Below are 14412 nucleotides of genomic sequence, written 5' to 3' on the forward strand. Positions count from 1 at the left end.
CCGATCACAGCACCGCGGTACTTTGAAGCTGTGTCCAGATAGAGAGAGGCCTTCATTACCCCAGCACCTGCTTGGAGGGAGACAGGCAGGCAGGTCTGGCCAGTAAAACATCTGGACGCACCAGGGCACAATACGATATGTCTTCAGGGGCCAGGCCTCATGAAGTGAATTAAATTCTGTTTAATATGGGGCTGCTTTTGTTTAAATGTCTGTGTTGACGGGATTATTTTTTTAGTGTGACTTCCCCTCTAGTTCAAAGCAGAAAAATACACTTTGTCCTGTGAAAAAAGAAAGCAGAAAAAATGAAAAGAGGTATTACAAAAGTATTGAACTGGTAATTTTAACGTTTGAGTTATGAACTTCTCAGTCTTTCAATTAAGTTATTGATGTATCAATTTACCCATCATGGGTTATTTATCCTGACCTGTATTTCTCCCCTCTCCAGCCCCCACCACAGAGCCTGTGAAAGCAGAGCCACAGACCCGACCATCGAACCAGACCAGGTCTCGCTCTCATGAACCAGAGAATGGCCACACCTACTCCCACCACCGTCGCTCACAGGTGGCCATGGAGAGCAGCGCTGCCCCAGGCCCTGACACCCTTTGTCCCCCAAGACCGAGTAAAGACTCAGGTAAACACGCTCTGCGCTCCCCCAAGACCCACAGCCGCACGCACCCCACACAGACCACCACGGGCAGGGTGATGAGGAGCAGAGGGGCCCCACCTCCCCCGGCCCTACCCAGCCAGGCCCCCCCTCACCAGTCCTCAGCCCCCTACCGCAGGCACAAGCAGAGGGCCAAGGAGGGCCAACAGCAGTACCGGGCCCTGGGGGCTCCAGTGGGGTCTGTGGTGGAGAAGGAGCAGGTGAGGGTCCTACCCAGTGTGCTCCTCTATGAAGGAGGGCTGGCCCAGATGGTTCAGAGGCACGAGCATCATCACCACCATGAACACCACCACCACTACCACCATTTCTACCAGTCCTGAGCCAGCCAGCCAGCTCTCTGCCCTGCTGCCCCTGGCCCCTGAGCACCTTCTCACAGCCCCACCTCAACCTGGGTCCGCTGCCAGGCCAGTAGACTCTACAGACAGACAGGCCCCTCCCACACAGCACAGTAACAGCACAGCCAGAACTGTGTCACTGTCAGGGGGAGTTGGGTCTTGCATGGCCCTGTGGGCTAAGAGGACGGGACATCAAGAGGAGTTGGACAGACAGCGGGAGGTGCAGGGTGAAGAGGGTTATTATGGGGTTGTCCAGGCATGAAGAGTCCCTGTGAGGCAGCAGGACAGTGTCTTGGTCTTCAGGCGTGCCAGGAACCAGGAGCAGGACAGGGCAGAGGGATGTAACAGGGGAGCCTGAGAGGAACAGAAGGAGAAAAGAGACTTGGCTGTATGGACTCTCATCCCTCTGTCTGGTTCCATGAAACCCTCTACTCTGAAAAACTAGCTGACTTCAAAGCCATACTGGCACTGCCATCCTCACAGACCTCTACGTTTTGGGGAAGGGGAATCAGAGGTGAAGGGCTGGTTTGGATGGAAAGACTGATGTAAAAAGAAAAAATATATATGATGCTCAGTGTCCAGTGAGTTTGTGTTAGAGAGTGCGTGCGTGCGAAAGAGAAAAATGTGTACATTTGTGTGTATGAATATACTGTGTGTGTGTGTGTGTGTGTGAGAGAGCATGTGTGCATTGGTTTATATGAATATTTGCGCGTGTGTGTGTGTGGTGTGGTGTCTGTGTGCATGTATTACCTGTCTGCTGTGACACCCCTGTCGCCACTGAAAAGCACTTGTGGGTGCAGTTGCATTGGAGACACTTTGGGCTGTCAGAACAGAGGACTGACAGGCATTGGCTGGATATGATGAAGACAAGATCATCCAGCTCCTGAATCTCACATGCAATACAGGACCCTCCCTGAGAGAACGATGTTGAAATGGTCAGTGAGAATAGAAGACTGTAATCAGCTGCTACCTCTAGTGTTATTAATGGAATTGTTGGTATTATTGTTATTAATCAGATGCTATTTTTCAGTTACATTTTGTTTTATTTTTTAAAGATGATACAATCTGCAATAATGTAGTGTTGAAATGTTCCTACATGTTTTACCTACATATTGTATGTACATATATTATCAACATTATAAGATTTATTTATAATGTGACATTTTGTATCAACAATCTACATTTGTTTCTCACTCAACCCCATTTTCCTGATGTACACTATCGAAAGACCACTATGTATACAATTTAGACCATCAAAGATACAACTCTCTCCCTCTAATATCACCACACACAGTTCTTTCACACAAATGGTCAGTGTACACCTTCTCAAGTACATCTCTGCCTTCTGAACAGTGTCTGTCTAATCGTTGTGGTTAGCAGTTCACAGTAAGGCTCTTTCTCATTAGCTGAATCATAAGTATGTGAGGGTTGACAATCCACAGCAGTCCCATGAGCCTCCAGGTCTGATCATAACACATGACCCTAACCGCTGTCCCCTCATGAGGCATCCCCCTGTCCCCAGCTGTCTGCACCCGTTTCACCAGGCCGCCATCACGCCATGTGTCTCCAGCACTCAGGCAACAAGGCTCTGTTTATGATGCTGGCTGGGCGGGCTGGGCCGGGGTGGAGGCTCTCAGCTGTCTGTCTCATTCCTCTGGTGCTAGGTGACACCAGGCCCAGCCCACAGGCTCCACCAGGACCATAACTCACCCTGCTGAAGGCCTGCTGTCGGACAGGCAGCTTCAACCACACAGGACCTCTCAGATCCTCTCCCACCCTAGGTGAACCATCAGAACCCTACACCACTGTTTAGGACAGGTCACTACGGTATGCCTGCATCTAGTCCAGGAGCTCCTGACCGAGTATCATCTGGTCAGGGTAAAGAGGAAAATACTGTAATCGGCAATGTTCACTCTATTGTTTTTCATCACTGAGCAAATTTCAGGTCTGCTGAGCACAAACTTGAACGTTGTGAAAATTCGAAGTGTGTTTAATGTGAACATTGAGGCGGTAACCGCTTTGTTTTAACAGTGGTCAAGTAGGCTACTGTGGCTATTTCACAATGTAGACCTACTAGACTGGCCTACCATCAAAAACAATGGAGACAATGCATCCCATAATATGTCAACATGGAAATAGCTGTTCTATCATTCAGCCAACAGTAGCAGACAGTGTGTGGTGTTCAATGTAGGCCTACATTCCATGAAACTTTTGAAAAAAACATGCAGGGCTTGAGATTAACCTGTTCATCCATCTGGCCTTCAGACAAGGTGACTCAATGTTGTGTTTGATGCAAGAATCCACTTTATAAAATAAAATGCATTGTTATTCACAATACCATTATTACAGAGAATCAGGCAACATATGCTACCCTCTGCCTATTGGCTACACTGCTCCTTTAAGACAAATATGCAATTTACCTGACTTTTCAAAGATGTCTAGTAATGCACACGATTTGTGCTCTTGTAGGAAGCAATCACTCCCCCATTGCTGACTACAAATGATCTATAACTGGGCTAATAACTGACTAACTAGCGAAAGATATGAACACATGTACACACGTCGCTACATGTAGCTCTGGCTTTGATCTCAAAACAAACTCATCTACTCACCACCACTCATGCTGTAGTTCAGTTCAAAAGTGAATGGCACAGATCCATATATGGCAATGGTCTATTTGCATATAGGCCTACTGCAGGTCTGATTGGTTATGGTGCACCGGTCTATGTAGAGTACAGCCTATGTTGTGCCTGTCAATGCAATAAAATCCTACTCTGATGCGTTCTGCCTACAACAGATCTCTTGCATAGTTTGTTTTGGTATGTTGCATTGAAAGTGGCTTATATTGTATTGATTCGATCACAATTCCTACAGTCAACAGAAACATGTCAAATAATGGGGAAAACTCTAGAAAGTTTGTGCTTCTCTGTGTGGACTGATATTTCATCTGCATGGCAGTCCTGGGGAAGCTGCACGCCCGCTCTCTTGCGCATCTTAGAGGGAACATTGGTAGTCAGTATGAGCTAATAGACCTCGCTACTGGCTATGCGTTGTGAGCAGGTGTGAAGAGTTCACAAATTCCCCTACAGGTGTGTTGAACCTCACACCAGGTGTGTGGACATCAAAGCCAACTTTCCACTCTGGGTTATGTATAGGTTTAGAGCTTTTACTACAAGTTTCCGTTAGTGTGTGTTTTGGGTCAGTTGAGGGAATCTGGTGCATTCCAGTCTTGTCCTGAGTTCCAGTGCTGCCTTCTCTCACATAGCTGCAGACTGTCCATTAGCAGAGGCACCAGTCAAGCTGGCCTCACCACGGGACACAGTCACCCACCTCAGCCACCCCCAAGGGGAACTCAGCTGCACCCCATTCCACAGCCCCTCTCCCCCCTGGAACGCTGCCGCTCTGCGATCTGCTTGGCACTAGCATCTGTCTGGCCTAGCATGGCAGCACCCCATCTGACAGAGCCCATCTCAACACTATAACTCATGTTGTAGTGTTCACACCACTGCAACACCGCAGCTAAACAGTAGAGTGTGTGTGTGTGTGTGTGTGTGTGAGAGAGAGAAGGTGTCTGCAGTGATCCCCTCAGACAGACACTGTGGCTAATAGGCAGGGATCTGCTTGGGTTCTCATCCTCAGTTAAACTTACAATCCCTCCCCCCAACACCACAGGCACTAGATGAATGGTGCCATGTGCCTCTAGAGTACTGTGGTATTAGTGGGGCAGCACTGGAACAGATATCTCTATGGTGTGTCTGAAATGGAGCCCTATTCCCTATATAATGTACAACTTTTGACCAGGGCCCAGGGTCTCTGGTCAAAAATAGTGCACTGTGCCTCTTTAAAGGGACACTCCAGCTTCACCGGCACCTAAAGTTCTGCTCCAGAATGCTCCACTGTATCTTCTTCATCTGTAAATGTATTCAGTTTTGGTATTTACAGACAAGACTGAATTAAATGTTCTCACTGTATTCCATCACTAAATTATGTTTTGTAAAATTACTGTATCTACATGTTAAACTAATGTAAATAGTATATGGACTGCAGAAAGGTTATACCAGTATCGTGTAGAAGGAATAAACGTATTTATAATAATTGAATGACTGAGCGAATATACAGTATTTCTGCCAAGCTATCACACTTGCCTACTATTTTGTCACTTCTCTACTGTATCCGCTGTGCCAATCAGTGCTAGCAGGGAAGGATAGTTGTCTCTTTCTCTCACTTCCTTCACTTCTTCTTGGTGATTGTTGTAAATGAAACATGTCTAACACTTGCTGTTCAGTTCCTCAATAGCAGACCAGACCCTTTCTCTCTTTTCCCTAATGGCTTTTTCATTACTTTGTTTATATAGACAGTTTTTGATTAATTGCTTTATTTATTTGATAGCAGAACTGTGCCGAGGGAGATACCCTTTCATTAAAGTATGAACCTGTTCCCTAGAATACGTCTGCTGACTCCTCTTTGTGTGGGTTTGTGCTGTGCGTATTTGTATATGGGTGAGGGAGGGAGTGTGTGTGTGATCTAAACCACCACAGGTCGCCTATCTGTGTGTCTTGGAATCTGTTTCTGCTGGACCTCTGTGTCTGTGGTGTTTTTTATGCATACGTTTCCTCATTGTAGTGTTAGTACGTTTGGGTTTATTGGAGGTCGTTTTATCCGCTTGTGTGTGTGTTTCGATGTGCCGTGTATTTTTATTTTACCTTTATTTAACTAGGCAAGTCAGTTAAGAACAAATTCTTATTTTCAATGACGGCCTAGGAACAGTGGGTTAACTGCCTTGTTCAAGGGCAGAACGACAGATTTGTACCTTGTCCGCTCGGGGATTCAAACTTGCAACCTTTCGGTTACTAGCCCAACGCTCTAACCACTAGGCTCCCCTGCCTGTTTGATGTGGCTGTATGTGGGAACATGTGGGGATGAGAGCGTCAGAGGGCAGGGGAGAGGGGAGGATCCCACCCCATGAAGCCTCGGTGGGCTCCCAAATCTGGCTGGCAACAGCTGCCCGCCATGCCACGCTCTCTACATGCACACCCTTTGATATGCAGCTTAAGCTCTTATCTCTCATTGGGACGACCACAGAGTGTCCACGGCAACGTGTCTCTCGGCAACGTGACCTGCCATTCTCTGCCAAATACAGCCCATTTAAATCAGCTACGTTTGTGTGTCCGGAGAAGTCGGCATCATGATAAACAGTATCTATCCCTCCGACACTGATACAGCAAACCATTTCCAAAGCTCCATTTCTTCATTTAATTTTTAGTACATCAATTGTATTCCCAGCCCACTGCAGGGTCTACATGGATATATCTTAGCTAGGAGTGGGTATAGAAACCACAGCAATATCTAAGATCAGTCTTTCAAAGTCATTCTTTGGATTCTTTGATTTGTTTGGCTTTGACATGTCTTTTTGAACTCACTGGTATTATGTTAATTACTAACGCAGAAATTGGAAATTGCACTGCTATAATTTCTAAGGTGTTTGATTTGCCCTGTACTGTCTGTAAGTATCTGCTCTGCAGAATTTCTGTTCTCCTTTTTGCCGTCTAATGTATGCGTCGCCTCCTGTTAATCCTCTCAGAGCAAAGCAGAGTGGGGCAGGCAGGTTGGTTTAGCATGATGAGCACCAGAGAGATATCACCACAGGAATAATTAGACTGACCTCAGATCAATATCTGCCTCAGTTGCTTGCTTTGGCTCTTTCTCGCTCTCTCTGTCTCTGTCTCTCTCTCTGTGTGTGTGTGTGTGTGTGTGTATGTGTGTTTGGTGCTCTGTGTGTGAGCATTCAGATGAACCCAGGTCAGAGGGTTATTATAGAGCCCTGGTCATTTATAGATGAGCCCAAACTCCACTGTAATACAGCAATTACTCTGTGATGGCCCCTGAGAGACATGGGGAGAACACATTGGAAAGAAGGCAGTTAGGATGGTGCTCTGTTCACTTAGCTGAGGAAGAGCTCCATTCCCATCACACAGTGGATATTTAAAGCTACAATGTCAAATCATTACTCATTCATATATACACACCTCTGGTTACTCTAAGGCTGCGTTTATACAGGAAGCCCAATTCAAATGTTTTTTTAACTAATTGGTATTTTGAACAATCAGATTAGCTCAGAAAAAATCTGAGGAGAAAAGATCTGATGCAATTTGTCAAAATACAAATTAATGGAAAAAAATATTTTATAATATATTTTTGTGAACTATAACTTATTTTTGTGAACTCAGTGCAGTTTGCTTAATTGCTTGTGCAGTGTGAACACTCCAAAGGAACTCAAACCCCTCAAAAGAGCCCAGAAGCGAACCGAACTAAAACCCCTCACATTTGGTTCACTTGAATTCCATAGTCCGGTTCCCTTTTTAGGGCAATGTGAACAAAAAGCTCACCAGGTTCGCTTGTCATTATTCCCACACCACACACTAGACTACTGCAACACCATTTCCCACGCCATAACCCCTCACACTAAACTACTGCAACACCGTTTCCCCTGCCATAACCCCTCACACTAGACTACTGCAACACCATTTCCCACGCCATAACCCCTCACACTAAACTACTGCAACACCGTTTCCCCTGCCATAACCCCTCACACTAGACTACTGCAACACCGTTACCCCTGCCATAACCCCTCACACTAGACTACTGCAACACCGTTTCCCACGCCATAACCCCTCACACTAGACTACTGCAACACCGTTTCCCCTGCCATAACCCCTCACACTAAACTACTGCAACACCGTTTCCCCTGCCATAACCCCTCACACTAGACTACTGCAACACCGTTTCCCACGCCATAACCCCTCACTAGACTACTGAAACACCGTTTCCCACGCCATAACCCCTCACACTAGACTACTGCAACACTGTTTCCCCTGCCATAACCCCTCACACTAGACTACGGCAACACCGTTTCCCCTGCCATAACCCCTCACTCTAGACCACTGCAACACCGTTACCCCTGCCATAACCCCTCACACTAGACTACTGCAACACCGTTTCCCCTGCCATAACCCCTCACGCTAGACTACTGCAACACCGTTACCCCTGCCATAACCCCTCACTAGACTACTGCAACACCGTTACCCCTGCCATAATCCCTCACTAGACTACTGCAACACCGTTACCCCTGCCATAATCCCTCACACTAGACAATCAATCAATCAAATGTATTTATAAAGCCATTCATAAATCAGCTGATGTCACAAAGTGCTGTAGAGAAACCCAGCCTAAAACCCCAAACAGCAAGCAATGCAGGTGTAGAATCATTGTGGCTAGGAAAACTCCCTAGAAAGGCCAGAACCTAGGAAGAAACCTAGAGAGGAACCAGGCTATGAGGGGTGGCCAGTCCTCTTCTGGCTGTTCCGGGTGGAGATTATAACAGAACATGGCCAAGATGTTCAAATGTTCATAGATGACCAGCAGGGTCAGATAATAATAATCACAGTGGTGGTAGAGGGTGCAACAGGTCAACAGGTTAGCACGTCCAGTGAACAGGTCAGGGTTCCGTAGCCGCAGGCAGAACAGTTGAAACTGGAGCAGCAGCACAACCAGGTGGACTGGGGACAGCAAGGAGTCATCAGACCAGGTAGTCCTGAAGCATGGTCCTAGGGCTCAGGTCCTCCGAGAGATAGAAAGAGAGAGAATTAGAGAGAGCATACTTAAATTCACACAGGACACCGGATAAAACAGGAGAAATACTCCAGATATAACAGACTGACCCTAGCCCCCTGACCTATAAACTATTGAAGCAGAATACTGGAGGCTGAGACAGGAGGGGTCGGGAGACACTGTGGCCCAGTCCGACGATACCCCCGGACAGGCCCAAACAGGCAGTATATAACCCCACCCACTTTGCCAAAGCACAGCCCCCACACCACAAGAGGGATATCTTCAACCACCAACCTACTGCAACACCGTTACCCCTGCCATAACCCCTCACACTAGACTACTGCAACACTGTTTTCCCTGCCATAACCCCTCACACTAGACTACTGCAACACTCTTTTCCCTGCCATAACCCCTCACACTAGACTACTGCAACACCGTTACCCCTGCCATAACCCCTCACACTAGACTACTGCAACACTGTTTTCCCTGCCATAAACCCTCACACAAGACTACTGCAGCACCGTTTCTTTTGCCATAACCCCTCACACTAGACCACTGCAACACCGTTACCCCTGCCATAACCCCTCACACTAGACTACTGCAACACTGTTTCCCCTGCCATAACCCCTCACACTAGACTACTGCAACACCGTTTCCCCTGCCATAATCCCTCACACTAGACTACTGCAACACCGTTTCCCCTGCCATAATCCCTCACACTAGACTACTGCCATAAACCCTCACACTTGACTACTGCAACACCGTTTCCCCTGCCATAATCCCTCACACTAGACTGCTGCGACACCGTTTCCCCTGCCATAATCCCTCACACTAGACTACTGCAACACTGTTTCCCCTGCCATAACCCCTCACACTAGACTACGGCAACACCGTTTCCCCTGCCATAACCCCTCACTCTAGACCACTGCAACACCGTTACCCCTGCCATAACCCCTCACACTAGACTACTGCAACACCGTTTCCCCTGCCATAACCCCTCACACTAGACCACTGTAACACCGTTTCCCCTGCCATAACCCCTCACACTAGACTACTGCAACACCGTTTCCCCTGCCATAACCCCTCACACTAGACTACTGCAACACCGTTACCCCTGCCATAACCCCTCACATTAGACTACTGCAACACCGTTTCCCCTGCCATAACCCCTCACACTAGACCACTGTAACACCGTTTCCCCTGCCATAACCCCTCACACTAGACTACTGCAACACCGTTTCCCCTGCCATAACCCCTCATACTAGACTACTGCAACACCGTTTCCCCTGCCATAACCCCTCACACTAGACTACTGCAACACCGTTACCCCTGCCATAACCCTTCACACTAGACTACTGCAACACCGTTTCCCCTGTCATAATCCCTCATACTAGACTACTGCAACACCGTTTCCCCTGCCATAACCCCTCACACTAAACTACTGCAACACCGTTTCCCCTGCCATAACCCCTCACACTAGACTACTGCAACACCGTTTCCCCTGCCATAACCCCTCACACTAGACTACTGCAACACCGTTTCCCCTGTCATAATCCCTCATACTAGACTACTGCAACACCGTTTCCCCTGCCATAACCCCTCACGCTAGACTACTGCAACACCATTTCCCCTGCCATAACCCCTCACACTAGACTACTGCAACACCGTTTCCCCTGTCATAATCCCTCATACTAGACTACTGCAACACCGTTTCCCCTGCCATAACCCCTCACGCTAGACTACTGCAACACCATTTCCCCTGCCATAACCCCTCATACTAGACTACAGTGGTGCCACAAATGAGAAAAGATGATGATGTGCAGGTTTGCAGAAAAAATGTGTGCTGTTTTCGGATGTTGATTATTGATTGGTCACAGAAATTCCAAAATATGGGTAGAGTTTTTAGTTCAGATTATTTGTTTGCAATATGTGATCTATTAGTCTGAGAGCTTCATAAGCTGTTTTTCGATTGTGGGGTTTGAATAGTGTGAGAAGACAACATGTGGTGAGAATCACAACATTGTATTTTATTTTGTATCCTATCTCAATGGGGCACTAGCCTACATTGGGTGTACAATTTTCAGTTAAAGCATTATACCTCTTAAATGTAAAGTCCCCTGTTTTGGGGACCTGTGTCGTTCTGGTAATGGTTCCGACCAACATTTTTGCTTATAAATCGATCTGTTGACACCATACTGTAGATCGAAATGGCTTGCATTAAGCGGGAGCCCTGATTGTCACAGACACAGGAGTATGTCTCTCTTGCCTGTGTAAAGCAGGATGTGAAATCTGACACCACTTGAAGCTGTGATGTCCCTCCTACTATTTCATTCGGTCTTACGACTGTCCGACAGTCTGTGATGTAGGGTTCCTGGCTGAACCCTACATCACAGCCACTAACAACGCATATGCCTGGAATCCTTACACCGTAGCGCAGCAGGTGAGAGGGGTTCCGTCACTGTAGCACATTCAGAGATTGATTTATAGCCAGTAATCTAAAATGATTAATAGATTTCAAACAAAAAACACTTTCTGTTTGTCAGGAAGCCAAGCTAAAGCTCTGTGAGATGTTCACAGTGATGGGGGCAGATGTTTTGATCGAGAGACCTTTAGAAAATATGCGCATTTTAGGTATTTTACAGTTATAAGGAAGGTGAACTCTTATAGTTAGTCATTGTATAATTTGATTATACTATATTTAGAAAGCATGTAAGTTATGTCAAGCCTTATTCATACAGTTCTGTGTAATAGGAAATACATCATATAACATATTTGTATCATATTTGTACTGTACACTTGAGCTTGTGTCCTCAAAAGTGATTACACCTCAGCAATTTACAACTACACTGCTCAAAAAAATAAAGGGAACACTAAAATAACACATCCTAGATCTGAATGAATGAAATAATCTTATTAAATACTTATTTCTTTACATAGTTGAATGTGCTGACAACAAAATCACACAAATAATCAATGGAAAACCAATTTATCAACCCATGGAGGTCTGGATTTGGAGTCACACTCAAAATTAAAGTGGAAAACCACACTACAGGCTGATCCAACTTTGATGTAATGTCCTTAAAACAAGTCAAAATGAGGCTCAGTAGTGTGTGTGGCCTCCACGTGCCTGTATGACCTCCCTACAACGCCTGGGCATGCTCCTGATGAGGTGGCGGATGGTCTCCTGAGGGATCTCCTCCCAGACCTGGACTAAAGCATCCGCCAACTCCTGGACAGTCTGTGGTGCAACGTGGCGTTGGTGGATGGAGCGAGACATGATGTCCCAGATGTGCTCAATTGGATTCAGGTCTGGGGAATGAGCGGGCCAGTCCATAGCATCAATGCCTTCCTCTTGCAGGAACTGCTGACACACTCCAGCCACATGAGGTCTAGCATTGTCTTGCATTAGGAGGAACCCAGAGCCAACCGCACCAGCATATGGTCTCACAGGGGGTCTGAGGATCTCATCTCGGTACCTAATGGCAGTCAGGCTACCTCTGGCGAGCACATGGAGGGCTGTGCGGCCCCCCAAAGAAATGCCACCCCACACCATGACTGACCCACCGCCAAACCGGTCATGCTGGAGGATGTTGCAGGCAGCAGAACGTTCTCCACGGCGTCTCCAGACTCTGTCACGTCTGTCACGTGCTCAGTGTGAACCTGCTTTCATCTGTGAAGAGCACAGGGCGCCAGTGGCGAATTTGCCAATCTTGGTGTTCTCTGGCAAATGCCAAACGTCCTGCACGGTGTTGGGCTGTAAGCACAACCCCCACCTGTGGACGTCGGGCCCTCATACCACCCTCATGGAGTCTGTTTCTGACCGTTTGAGCAGACACATGCACATTTGTGGCCTGCTGGAGGTCATTTTCAGGGCTCTGGCAGTGCTCCTCCTGCTCCTCCTTGCACAAAGGCGGAGGTAGCGGTCCTGCTGCTGGGTTGTTGCCCTCCTACGGGCTCCTCCACGTCTCCTGATGTACTGGCCTGTCTCCTGGTAGCGCCTCCATGCTCTGGACACTACGCTGACAGACACAGCAAACCTTCTTTCCACAGCTCGCATTGATGTGCCATCCTGGATGAGCTGCACTACCTGAGCCACTTGTGTGGGTTGTAGACTCCGTCTCATGCTACCACTAGAGTGAAAGCACCGCCAGCATTCAAAAGTGACCAAAACATCAGCCAGGAAGCATAGGAACTGAGAAGTGGTCTGTGGTCACCACCTGCTGAACCACTCCTTTATTGGGGGTGTCTTGCTAATTGCCTATAATTTCCACCTGTTGTCTATTCCATTTGCACAACAGCATGTGAAATGTATTGTCAATCAGTGTTGCTTCCTAAGTGGACAGTTTGATTTCACAGAAGTCTGATTGACTTGGAGTTACATTGTGTTGTTTAAGTGTTCCCTTTATTTTTTTGAGCAGTATATTTGTTACCAGAGAAGTCAGATTTGAACCTAATTACTTTGGAGGATTACATAGATTACATTTAGTTACATTTAACTGGATTTTAATCTGCAAGTATTCTTCTGCTATTTATTCTGTTATTATTTTCTGATTCTAATTGTCTCATCTTTTAACTAAATGCAATCTGTTAGCTTCCAAAATGTAAGTAGGTATGTATATCTAGCTGTCTGATTAACACATTCTGATGGAATGGCTTGTCCTACACTTTGTTAAAACCCAGAATGCATTGAGTGGATGTTGGAAAAATATCTTAGTTCCTTTCTAAACATAGCAATGTGAATGATATGCAAAGGGGACTTGGACCACAAAATAGGTGAAGTGAACCTGCAAAAGAGTCCTCATTCAAATCCAAGAGCAGTGTGAATACAAAGAGAACCTCTTTTGCTTTTTTTGACCCCAGAGTTCAATTGAAAAAGTACTGAGATCAGTTATTTTAAAGATGACACTATGTGAAAACACCCTTAGATTGTGTGTTGTTGAGCGATAGGAGTGGGAGTCGGGTGGGGGTGTTGGGGAGAGGGTGGAGATGAACCCTGTCTTGTTGTTTCCAAAATCAGGAGAGCAATGATATTGTGGAAAATGAGAGGCTGCCATATGTGTTTTCTTTGTCTCCAGCAGATAGGCAGTGAGAGCTTTGAAGTGCGGATTGGCCCAGTGGGGTGCTAGCTTCTGTCGAGACGAGATGCTAAACGCTAAGGATGAGAAGGACACAAGGTAGTCTATTACCAATACAGGAGCAAAGAGAAAAAAGTAAATCCAATGATAATGTACATCTGTTCCAGCGTATTTATGGGCTTTGAACATTTTTTCATGCGGGATAAGTGGGCCCCTATTTCTTACAGCATATCAGAACTTCAAAGCCCAGATTCACAGGATAATGCAAATTATTGGAATACGACGTCTGCCGATTCAAGAGCATGAAAAAAGAGAGAAAGAATGAAAGCTAATTAGTGTGGCAGCCTTTCATGTGTAGAAAAGAAAGGGTAAAAATAAAGCCACTTCAATAATTGTCAAGTTCATTGAATTAAGGAGCTGACAAAGTGCTAAAGTTAAATCCATCTGCCCCTGTAATCAGTCACTGGCAATGAATATTACTTTTTGCTGTCTGTTGACATTTGCAACGGGACTCGCTTAAAAATTTGATGAGATGACAATTGGATGGATTAAACAACCGTCCCTATAATCACTCGGTGGGCGTGTGGTGTGTATGTGTGTGGTGAAGAGCAGGCATCGCCCCCTCATCTCTGATCCTACAGTGTTGATCATTGGTCATCACTGTTAGCCCTGATCTAGCCTCATCCACCAGCCGGCTCGTTAGCAATTAGCCTGGGACAAGGTTAGCCGG

General features: G+C 46.4%; 1 protein-coding gene across 2 annotated transcripts in view; it reads left to right on the plus strand.

Annotated features, from left to right (window-relative positions):
• LOC106587577 (protein naked cuticle homolog 1) overlaps positions 1-5444 on the plus strand; it is a 39489-nt gene extending 34045 nt beyond the window's left edge. For both annotated transcript variants that reach the window (XM_045708140.1, XM_014176100.2), the window contains one exon: positions 446-5444. In XM_045708140.1, coding sequence (XP_045564096.1) covers positions 446-984 — 539 coding nt within the window. In that variant the 3' untranslated portion in view covers positions 985-5444. The remainder of the gene's footprint in view (positions 1-445) is intronic.
• The last annotated feature ends 8968 nt before the right edge of the window (positions 5445-14412 follow it).

The sequence above is a fragment of the Salmo salar genome, chromosome ssa26 (genome assembly GCF_905237065.1).
Source record: "Salmo salar chromosome ssa26, Ssal_v3.1, whole genome shotgun sequence".
In the NCBI taxonomy this organism is placed as follows: Eukaryota; Metazoa; Chordata; class Actinopteri; order Salmoniformes; family Salmonidae; genus Salmo; species Salmo salar.